Genomic DNA, 12511 nt, shown 5'->3' with positions numbered 1-12511 from the left:
CTGACAATCTCTAGGACTCATCTGTCTGATGTTATGTGCTCCCACGCACTGTGGAACACTGCCAAACGGTGGCCAAATGGGTGCCTGGTCACAGGTAGTAGTGAGTGGTCTCATGGCACCTCGATCTGCCCATCAAAAGTGATGCTTAGGGGCAGGTGGTTGGCTCAATGGCTGGGAACCTGAAGGCTTTCATTTCAAGAACTTACCTTCTTTCTTCTGGGGCTCATAGTGCCGTTGTGATGGGAACTGGGATGAACAAGGCCTCTCTTGTTATTGAGAGCTAAAGTGACCCTTTTGCCCAAGTGCGCAGATTCCCAGTGACCTGAAAGCAGCCCTGGAATCCTTCAAGAAGTGGAGAGAGGCATTGGTTTTCTCAGTGAAGAGCTTCACCACTTCAAAGGAAATGTCCTCCACCGTAGTCTTCACCTCCTTTGGAAAATCTGAGGGTTTTTTTTGCAACCAGTTTCCCTTCTTGAATGATGGCCTTGAAGGAATTCTAGAAGCTCTCCGCCACTTTATCACTCTTGTAATTTATTGTAATTTGTGTAGTCGTATTTCACCATGAGCGCCTGGTAATTGGCGATTTGAAACTGTAAGGCATAGGTGCATGACAATCTCAGTGCCGAGAATATTGAGCGAGATGGTGATCGCTTTCAGCTATCCCTGGGCTAGCTGTGGGAACCTCCTGCTCTCTTTTTTGACTTGTGAGAGGAGTCCCAGACCGTTTCTTCAAACCACTATTCTTCAAAGTCTAGGTTGAGGGGAAGACTCACGCCCGCTAGACGAATGGGGCCGGAAAGTCACCTCTATAAAGATGATTTTCTGGTAGAGATTCCTTACGGATCTCGGCTGCTGCTACTGGCAGATGGAACACTTTTGTTGGATATGGCCATCACTGAAGCAGTGAATGCACTGGGAGTGCTTGTCCACAACAAGGATCACCGCGCTGCAAGTGTGACATTTCTTGAAACCTGGAGAGCTGGGCATACCCTTGTCCAGGTGTGTCTCCCGCTCCCCCCCCCCCCCCCGAGGTTAACACAGGAACAAAGTGTTTCTTTCTTCATTTTGTTGTATTATTGTTTTGTTTTTTAAGACAGCCAAATAAAAGTCAAAAAAAGGCTAACGGTTTCTAAAAGCTAAAGATTAACAACTGAAAAGTAGAGTCAATGATCCGCTAATGGACAGCTAAGGGCTCCATCTCAAACCAGGGGCAATTCAAAAGGAACTGAGGACTGTTAACCCACATGCCCTGGGGCTAGCCTCCTTGTGGCACAACACAAGGAGAGATGTGCGCGCGGGCCTAACAGACACTGCTACCAACATTCTCCATCAGCAGCACAAGGACGCAAACACGTACAGTGAAGCATCCACAGGGACGCTACTCAAAGAAGGAACAGTTTCCATATGAAGAGAGACTAAAAAGCCTGGACCCAATCAGCTTGGAAAAGAGATTATGGGGGGCAGGGAGGAGGGAGATACAATTCAAGTCTATAAAATCATGAACAGTGTGGAGAAAGTGAACTAAGTATATATTTACTCCTTCACATAACACAAGAACCAGGGTCACCCAATGATAAAACAAACAAAAGTACTTCTTCACACAATGCACAGTCAACCAATGGAACTTGTTGCCAGGGATCTGTTGTGAAGGCAAAAACCTCACCTAGGTTCAAAAAAATATAATTAGATATGTTCATGGAGAACAGGTCCATCAATGGATATTAGCTAATATGGTCAGGGATGCAACCCCTGGCTCCTCATGTCACTGGCCTCTGATTGCCAGAAGCTGGGAGCGGAGGACAGGGATGGATCACTCAAAGATTGCATGTTCTATTCATTCCCTCTGAAGCACCTGGCATTGGCCACTGTCAGAAGACAGGATACTAGACTAGATGAACCATTGGTGTGACCCAGCATGGCTGTTCTTAATCTCACCTGCAGAAGGGGAGTGTGAACATGTGACACTACATGAGGAAGCCTTCGCCATTCACGAATGGCTAAACTGCTGGCCATTTCTACCAAGCGCTCAATGAAGTTAAGCTGCTGTTCTTCAGGATGGCAGATTGCTAGATATCCTCTGTACATATTGACTTTCCAAGCCATCTCTTTTGGACAACTCAGCTCCACCTAATGGTAAAACAGAATATTAACTACGAAACACCTCTTTTGCATAAACACAGGAAAATCTGAAAGCAAAAAGAAATCTTAAATGGACATATGACTTGATTTTTAAACTTGATTTTTTTTTTAAATGGACTAATTTCTAGAAATTCCAGTTTCTGAAAGAGAATGCTTTAAATAGTATTTCCTGAAACTAAAATCTCTAATCAGTGGGATTTTCTGTTCACTTGTTGATATTCATGTCTTTTCAGCAACATAAATTGACTTTACATGTCAATATATTGCACAGATACTAGGCTGCCTAGCTCTCCTGTACATCATTAAGTTTTTAGGAGACTTAAGTAAATGACAATTTTTTTAAAACGATCTAGCTCTAATTATATGTTTATGTCAAAACAGTATCTGCATACAGGGACTCAATCATTTTAAGTAACAGTAACTTTTTGACTGAGAAATAAATGTTAAGCTATTTTCAGAGACTTCCTGAAACACAGGACTGGCAGATATATGACAACTAGAAGAATCAAAGCACAATTTCGCCATAGCATGTAAATGTTTTGCAACAAATGTACTGAAAGGTTGATTATTGCATACATTTGAGAAGATCTGACTAAATAAAGAGAGTGTACATTTAAATTAGCTCACAAATATTTGCAAACACTCATTAGCATTCAGAGCAGAGAGTAAACGCCTGATTCTGTACACCTTGAGCACTCAATTCTCCGAGTGCAGCCTCCCCTTTGTATTCATGTGCTGCACATTGGCTTTGTTCTATTTTCATTAGCTTAAAAATATCAAAAGGAATCACTTTCATTTGTTAAAGTAATGTATCAATTAATTTAAATGTTGCTTCAGTTTATTCTCAACTAGCTTTTAAGCCTGAACTTGTAAAGAGAAACCGTTAGGTAGCAATCCTACACTTACAGAATGAAAATCAACTTTTTTTTTTATTACATGATACACTGGATCATTAAACACAATGGCAATGTGAGCAAATGGAAATGAGTCTTGGGTCCTATATCACGGGCCACTTGTTATTTTAACATCTCAACTTTAATAGGTAGATTATTAAAACGGTTTCACAAAGGTTTAGGAAAACTGATATACAGCTGCCATCTCTTCTGAACGCTCCCTATGGATCAAGAGTTAAATTGCATAAAAAGAATACATTTAATATAAGCTGTTCAAAGTCAGATTCAGAAACATCAGCATAAAAGAGTATCAATAAAATGAAACCAGTAAGTCTATCAGCAGAGAAGTAATTATTCTTTCATATCCAGCTATTTATGAATACATATTTCCTGACACTATTACATGGATCTGTCTAAAGCCATCGAAGCTCAATTTATAGCTTCAGTATGTTCTCTTTAGTCCATTAGTAAATGCCTCATTACTGAAAATCTCATTCACACAACTCCAGCAAAAATGTATCTGCAGTTGCTGATGGTTGTCACTTCTACTTAAACTGAAAGCCATCAGAAGTAGAACCTGTCAGACATGATCAATTCACTCAGCTACAACTCAAAGATTAAAATCTACTGTACAACGTTTTCTTTATTATGCAGCTGTAGAAAGCTTACCACAAAAGTGTTCTTAGAAGTTCTGAGCATACTTGAATAGGACAGAATATATTATTCAAGCTACAGAATACATTATTGATTAAAAATAGCAACAAAAAACAAATATAAATTAAAATTATATATTGAACACCTATACTTTGCTCTTTTTGGACAGATAACTGTTTAATCACTCAGTGACAAAACTGTTTGTTAAGCCAAATATTCAATTCTAGTCATCAGTAGTGTTAACACCAGCAACTTCAATTTCTAACACTAATAAAGCCTGACCAGCTCAATTTTGGGTCCTATCAAAGGACAAACACAGTACTTCATTCATAAAGTAATCTTTACAATTTTCACTCTTAGCCCCTGAAGTAATACATACTTATTGCATCTCCCTCTTCTACATCTGAGTGAGGAAAAAGAATTATTGAAGAATTAACAGATGTTCTACACTAAGAAAACCTTGAGAAACTGTATTTTTCCCCAAAAATTGAGGTAGAATTAAGACAGATTTTGTATATATTAAGAAACATATAATGCAGTATATTTATCATGCAAGAATAAACAGTCACCGTGAAGGAGGGTTTTGGGATACAGGAAACTGCTCCTGCAAGACACTGAAGTTAACTGGAGTTAAGGATATTCAGCAACTTGAAGAAACAGGCTCATCTTTTGCAACTATTTGGACATTTAGAGAAATAAAGTCACTACGTGCATGAACTATTTGCAGATAGCAAATAGTTTCTGGTTAGTGTATGCTGGTTTCAGAAACTGAACAGATTTTTCAAAATTAGTATTTATGTAAGTATGCAGTGTGCTGTAGTAGTGTTAGTCCGAAGACAATAGGGACAAGGCAGGTGAGGTATCTTCTTTGGACTAACTTCTGTTGGCGAGAGAGAGACATGCTTTCGAGCTTACACACAGGTCTTCTTGTCCAAGCCTGAAAGCTTGTCTCTCTCACTATCAGAAGTTAGTTCAATAAAAGATATTACCTAACCCAGCTTGTCTCTATTTATGTAAATGAGGGACTAATTGCTTTTCTAAATCCATATATGGGATAAGAAGGAGCTGTGCAAGCTTCTTCATGGGGCTCTTTCCATGCCACTGAATCTTGAAATGCAGTAAGGTTTGCTATTCCTGTCCTGTCTCTTATGCAAAGAGAAACAATCAAGTCACACCATATTGTGACTGTGTGATGCAGACCAGCAAACTCCTTTCCATTCATGACTTAATGCACAAGCCTCTCATCTTGATGATCTGGGCTCAATATCTGGCTTAATGTCTCACACCAACAAAGTCCTAAGTGAAACACATCTGCTCAGCATTAAAGAATTATCTTTTTCTCAAAATGAAAAGGCTTTTAACTTACTTTTATAAAATATATGAAAAGTATTTCAGATTTAAAGTAAAAAGGATTCAATAATTATTACAGAAATGCATGTGTACAAATATACCAGAAAAGTGTTCTTGTGTAGCCACATCAATTCTGTAATTCTTTCCAAGTGGTCTAAGTCTGTATATGCTGACATTTTTAATTAACCTTACAAGGAACAACACCCATCTGTTGCATAACACAGATGGACTCTAAATAAAGGTGGCATTTAGCATATACTAGGAACCTTAGAGAGGAAGCTTTAAGACCAGAGGTTGCCTAATAAGGGTGATTTCCTCTACATGCTTCAATTTACTTCATTTTTATATTAGAACACAAAAAGTCTTTAAAAATTCTTCAAAGTTTTCTCTCAAGTGAAAGTATCTACCTACTTTTGCACTATTTCTTCACAGAGTCACTTAAAAAAAAAAAAGTCTTGTGGCCATTTAGCTGTATAAAATCGGTCAAAATCTCTATATTGCCAACTTCTGAATGCCTTGAAAAAACACTTCTTTAAATATGTTTGCTATATACAACATGCCTCCTGCCTTTTGACTGCTCTACAACAGTCAAAACTTTACAAAGTATTCATTAATCAAGCACATGAATAGCAAAGACCACATAATCTCTTGAGTGGAACCTAGAAAAGGACAAGAGAAAGGTTAAGTGGTCTTCAAGTGCATGTTGTTCAGCAAAATGGATTATATAACCAGACACAATGAACTCTAATGAATCAGGAAGGTCAACCATAGGCAGTGCAAACCATACATTTTACAAATTACTAAGTGAAAAATAACATCACTGCACTCTCCTTATATACCCAGTTCCTTGTCTCCAAACGAAGAAACACAATATCCGTGCCACTTAATGAATTTAGAACGTCTGAGGGAAGGAGGTAGTACGTATGAACTGTAGCCTTCTAAAGGTCACATATTTAAAATAAGCCTTACATTAAACTACAAGAGGTGATTCAAAACCTGTTATCTCCAATGCATTAAACACATTTTGAACCCGCAGTCTGAAGACTTGTTTGATTTAAAAATCTTGGCACATCAGACATTTTGAAGCTTATCTGCAGTGACATCCGAAAGGTACAAGATGAGCTCATTACAGTAGCTCATATCAGTAATACTAACTCGACTAAGTCATACTATGCTTTCTACCCCAGGTTCCTATTACCAGAAGTTTATAAATTGGTGATAATTACTTCCAGGACAAAAACAACAAGGATAAAGACGATTTAAATAATCTGAAAAAATTGTTCAGGCATTCTGCCTCTTTCTCCACCCAACTATTACCCCCTTCCCACCTCAACTCCTTGCCTCGTCTCCTTCCCCAGCCAGTCCAGTTCACCCTTCCAAGATCCTCATCCATTCTTTCTTTCCTCTCACCCCCCACTGGCTCCCCAGACCTCTCATCAAAACTCAGCCTCTCCTCTGGTTCCCTGTCCCAGACTCTTTGCTCAGACAGTCCAAGTTCTCCCCCAGTACTCTAGCTCCTTGCTAGATCAGTTGCCCATACACCCATTCCCTACCACGTTGGTTCATAGTCAGAGTCTTCTTGTCCAGCCAGTCCCAGGTCTTCCCCCTATCCCTACAACTGCTCATTCAAATCTCATTATCCTGCCCAGGCAACTGGCTCCCATTCTCCCACTGTGACTTTTCCCATCTTCCTCATCCACCCATGACTACGAGTCCTATCCTCCATGCCCATCCAGTCCCAGTCTTACCAGATTCCTTGTGCTAATACAGGAATCAGCAACCTTTCAGAAGTGGTGTTCCGAGTCTTCATTTATTCTCTCTAATTGAAGGTTTCGCATGCCAGTAATACATTTTAATGTTTTTAGAACGTCTCTTTCCAGAAGTCTATAATATATAACTTAACTATTGCTGTATGTAAAGTAAGGTTTTTAAAATATTTAAGAAGCTTCATTTAAAAATTAAATTAAAATGTAGAGCCTCCCGGACCAGTGGCCAGGATCCGGGCAGTGTTAGTGCCACTGAAAATCAGCTTGTGTGCTGCCTTCAGCACGCATGCCATAGGTTGCTTACCCCTGTGTGAATATATACTTCTTTCACACACACACACACACACACACACACACACACACACACACACACACACACACACACACACACACACACACACACACACACACCCCTCTTAGTCTGGCTTTTGTGTCCTCTGCATTTGAATCAGATGGCTGTCTCCTTCATGCTGTCTGGGTGCCAGCAGGGGGTTCACTGAGAGCACAGGATAGGCTCCCTGCTCTCAGTCCCAGTGCCCAACCCAACTCCAGCCCAGAGTAGATGGGAGTAGCGATACTCAGACCTCACTGGTTCAGGAGCAAAATTAGTGATCAACATTACCCAAAAAAGCCTTATATATAAAAAATAATATATAAAAAATAATAAAAAATAATAATACTTAGTCATTTTGCTGCGAGTTTTTTTTATTTAATTTTTATATATATAAAATAAAATTCTCACAACAAAATGACTGACCAAGTATTCATTTAATCAACAGCAATTGGTTAATAATATAGTAAGCTCTTCCTGATTGGTTAATAATTAAATCACACACTCTTAATATGTGCTGCAAAGAGCTACAGGAGACACATTAAAGAGCCACTTGCAGCTTGCAAGCCTCAGTCTGAGTATCACTGCATTAGAGGGACAGTCATCTTCATTCCTGTAGCCCTGGGCTAAAGAAGCTCAGTCACCATCAGGGGACAGCACATGTGCAGTCGGGCCAGTGCTAAGAGCTGGGAGAGGTTTGGCATACTCGGCAAGCATGGAATCTTCAGATATTTTAACTGTAATGCACAAGCAAGTCTCTACAAAGCACATGCAAACTGAAATATAACATTTGGAGGGATTTTTACAAGGATGGCAAAAGATACATCCCTGACACAAATATGAAGTCCCTGTTCCAAAGTATGGGGATAGTAGACCATTTCAAAGAAGATGTCTCAAACATTTAACACAGGCAAAACAATGTATTTTTTTTCCCTAAGCCCAGTCTCAGAAACAGCTGAACCTTTCTAGGAGGAAATTAAAACTCACCCTGAGGCAGACACCCAGTATGGAAAATTATACCCTATGTGGTTAAAGATTGGCAAAGTATACACAACTGAAAACGGGGTCTTATAATGGGAAGTGTTGGGCAACCTTAATAATAGGTGGTGCCAGTGGCCCTGGCTACAATATGGTTATTTAAAATGCAGTTATAAAGTTTAAAGTTTAGTGGATTTGCTGTAAAAAGCAATATTTGAGACTCATTCTGAAATAAAATTAAGTAGACTCAAAAAAAGGCCAAATAAAAGGAGAAACGCAACAGTTATTTCAGAGGTCTTTTATAATTTGAACAGAAAGTGGAAGAATATTAACACAGTAAGCAGTCCTCCTCCAATAGGTCACACTGTATAAATATCCCGTGTGATAGCCATTGCAGAGCAGAGCAATAACATTTAAGAAAAATTAGAACACATATTTGCCAAGCATGTAATTGCAATACGTCAATCACAGCATATAAACAGCCTGCAGCCTCAATTTGCAATACTTGTTTCACTAAAATAATATCTGCTCACATTATCAATAGCCTGTGACAACAGCAAGTACACTCCAGATCCCAGGCATTCAGTATTTAAACCCAGCAAATAAAATTTCATGTGTGTCTTACTCAGTTCTCTCTATCATAGACCTAGCACGAGTCTGCCAAACCTACCTACCAGCATATTAATAGCAAATGGAGGCAGAGAGAGAGACATGTTACTTTTGTTGAAGTAGCTTGTGCATGACTAATAATTAATGCAGTTTTATATGAAATAATGTGGTCTACATTAAAATATATCAAAGTTTTAGGTTTTCAGCATTATGCCCTGAGGTTGCTTTTGAATTCTACTGCTGCAAGCTTAATAGGGTGGATCTGGGTGGGGGGAAGAATACTGCAGTTTTGTGGCATACTCCCTATTTTCCCAAATCACCCCAAAACCTTGCACCATAACTCCACAAGGCTGGACCTCCACAGTTGTGGGAAGGAGGCAAGTCCAGATAACACTAGGGAATGCTTACCTTTCCATGATCTCATTTTCCCCTTCACAATCTCATATTTTAGCAGAATGAAGGCTGGCACTGGACCTCTATGCAAAAAACTCCAGTCCTCCCTGGATATCCTGGAATTTAACTATCTATGTCCCTGACAATCTTGGAATATCAGAACGCATGGAAGCAAGCATCCCCCTCCCTACAAAGGGTCAATTAAGGGAAACCAAAATTTATCCAGACAGTTTCCTGGTGAATACAGGTTCTCCTATGTAAGTGTCAATCTGGGCCTTTGCACACCCTAACAGCCTTGCAAAACTATACACAGTAAATGGTTGTGGAAGCAGTAATGTTAATTATAGGACTCTAAAGGAAAGGGCCAGGTGTACTCATGCTCTATCACTTAAAATCAAAGCATCTAAACTTACATTAACATTGCAGACAGAGGGCATTTTCATTTAAAAACTGGGAGTTTAGTTACAATCTATCCATCCATAGAAGGTACAACAGTTTGATTTTCATATCAGCATCCCTCGTTTCCCGGAACAACAAACCATAAAGGGATAGGCAACATCTATTTTCCCCATCCCTATCCTACCCGTACCACCTTAAATCACACAAGCCCACCAGTACTGGTTTGATGCTTAGGGTTCCCCCGGCCCCTGCAAGATATGTTTTTTATGCAGCACTGTAAATGCTTCTGCAAGCATCCCCATAAATCACTACTGGCACCAGCATGTTCACCAGTCAGCCACTTCGTGCTTTTTAATAATTTGACACCATGACCCAACCTTGACCCACCCTGGTGATTGCTACCCTGCTATGAAATATCAATTCTGAATTATAAGGAAGCTTTGTAAAGAGACAGAAAGATGAGGAAAAAATAAAAAGGAAAGACCCAAGTTAGTCTGTTGAAACAATATGCTCTGGTTGCCAAAATACCCAGCTGTGTGCTACATAGAAGAAAATCCCCAAAAAGGAGTTCACTGCTTCTATGAAATGAGTTGTAATGCTGACTTTGAAGAAACACAATCAGCACAATGAACAGTGAAACAAAATGTTATCTCTGCACATTCTCAAAGAAAAATATTCACCTGCACCAATGCCTCCTTCATAGCAGTCCAGTTTGAGACTCTCCATGCACATTCAAGTACCAGATAAGGATTTATATGGCCCTTTGACTGGCCATACTCTGTCAAAGGTTCCCACTGGTTCAACTCTTTTGAGCAGCTACGAAAATGAAAACATGATGTTAGCAAGAGTTACTTAAAAGTTACTTTAAGCATTTCATATCAGGAGAGCATCTGCATTCATGTATGTTTGAAAAATGCTTAGAAGGCATTGCAGTAGTTATAAATAGACTGCAGGATTAAAAACAAACAACAAAAACCATAATATAGAAGTGTATGAAGAGGGGGAACTGCACTTTCATGTGACCCAGATCACAATATTAAATGGGGAAACAAATTCCATGTGAAATCTGCTTCCACAAACAGCAAATTATACTTTTGCAATGATTTATGTATAGCTGTTCTAAAGTCTGTTAAAGGAGTAGCAACATAAAGTTTTATTCCCCTAAGTTACTCTGTATCGTAAATGCGCTGGGCTTAGTTTATTTTAGTAATCGATGTTTTAAACTACTAGAGTACTACTTTTGTAACAACATCGTTCTGCTCCAATTTCAAAATGTTACCGAATCCAATGGTCTTCCCAGAGTTGATACTCAGGGAAGATAGCAGGGGAGGCATTATTTCGTTCATGTTCCTTTTTGGCTTTTTCCATTGCTTTTTCATAAGTTTCTTGTGCCTAAAAGGAAAATAAAAAAAAGGCACTTCATTTTAGATTTATATCTGCTCTAAACATATATCTGATTGCATTTCATTAAGATTTTTTTTTTGAAGACATGTACGTGATTTAAAAACTCTATTTAAATACCTTTATTAACCGATACTATAATAAATTAGGAGGGTTAACTTATTTTCCTATTTACAATTTTATGTTTCTTAGTCAAATTAATGATGTACTGCAGGAAACTAGTTTTGGCTATATTCAAACATATCTTATCAAGGTACCATATAGAGTCTTCAACTAATACTTCATACAGAAGAAGTTTTATTTGAGACATTATCCTCAACTCAAATGAATTTTTTATTTGTTTGTTCTTATTAATAACAAAAGATATATGTTTAGAGCATACTAAAAGCCCACACATTTTGTGGGCTTTTAGTATGCTTATACGGATAGTTAATCGATAGAGAGCAAAGTTTAATAATGTCCTTATATTGTGCAAACACTACCTGTTCAAAAAAGCCATGTTGTTCATAAGCAATAGCAGTTGCTGTTTCTGGAAATTTACAGCGCTTTTGCCATAGTCCAGCCCACATATCCTCCTCTTGTAACAGAGAGTAAAGCTCAGCTAGGGAATCCAGTATTTCCTAAAAAACACAGCAAATAACCAAGCACATTCTTCTAAGGTCAAAATGTTGCTGTAATATTTTTGTGAACAATGTTTGTATTAAGTAAATGCCTTACACATTAAAGCATGTTAGTTGGTGTATTTTAAAGTACAGCGTATGATAAAAACCCACACAACATAGGGTAAGAAAAAAAGACATGAAAATAACAATTAAGTTCTAAATATGACATTCATAATTTTTATGTCTAGACCTCCACTGTATGATCACTCTGAAAACCCAGGAAGTAAATGGTCTGCTATCACTGGATATATAAAAAATTAACAATGCATCATATTACTTCTCTCAAAACTTGCTCATGTGCTGACCTAGCTTGTCTCCACTAGCATATTAGGTCTTTTTATGGTAACTAACATAATAGCTACACACTTCAGCACTCAGTGTGGACAGATACTTTTACGTTTAACTTTTGTGTAGCTGGTTATGGTCACCCTAGGTCTCCTCTGCCTTTATTAGGCTATCATAATTTAATTAATGTTATTCCTTACCTGTTGAGGAGGGGTTATGCTTTCCTGCTCATAAAATTCTGTTGTCTGTTTAGGTTTAATCTGAAGGCTCAAGCCTTTTTCAAAGGCTTGATGCTCCAGCATCAGTGTGGAACGGAACCACAGGTTGTGAGTTTTACCCAAGTACTTAAGCACACAGGGCCTGATGGGAATGGGAGGAACACACTGTGACATTGCTTCCACAAAACAGTTTAGTGCACTCGGCTGGCAGTCTCGCTGCACTTGGTGGCTACCACTGCATAAGAAAGGGCTTATTTCACCTGCAAGAGCCTGGAATTAAAACAATAGAAATAGTGACTATTTCATTCACACTTTTCCAACACTTAGGTCATATTTCAAGTCTTACTAATACCTACAGATCAGGGAATTTTCATATAGTAGTTAAAACATGAAAAGATTAATTCCCTTTGAAATCTGAAGGGTCCAAATCCTT

At 38.6% G+C, this 12511-nt stretch overlaps 1 protein-coding gene across 12 annotated transcripts in view; it reads right to left on the bottom strand.

The window, feature by feature from the left end:
• The window catches only part of TRRAP (transformation/transcription domain associated protein), a 169003-nt gene that overhangs the window by 65410 nt on the left and 91082 nt on the right, over positions 1–12511 (bottom strand). For all 12 annotated transcript variants that reach the window (XM_030578970.1, XM_030578969.1, XM_030578975.1 and 9 more), the window contains 5 exons: positions 12061–12348; positions 11396–11533; positions 10792–10904; positions 10193–10328; positions 1936–2127 (listed from right to left, as the gene is read on the bottom strand). In XM_030578970.1, the coding sequence (XP_030434830.1) occupies positions 1936–2127; positions 10193–10328; positions 10792–10904; positions 11396–11533; positions 12061–12348 (867 nt within the window). The remainder of the gene's footprint in view (positions 1–1935; positions 2128–10192; positions 10329–10791; positions 10905–11395; positions 11534–12060; positions 12349–12511) is intronic.

Source organism: Gopherus evgoodei, chromosome 10 (genome assembly GCF_007399415.2).
Source record: "Gopherus evgoodei ecotype Sinaloan lineage chromosome 10, rGopEvg1_v1.p, whole genome shotgun sequence".
NCBI classification, from domain to species: domain Eukaryota; kingdom Metazoa; phylum Chordata; order Testudines; family Testudinidae; genus Gopherus; species Gopherus evgoodei.
Note: the sequence above shows the minus strand (reverse complement) of the source record. Positions and strands in the feature narration are given on the sequence as shown.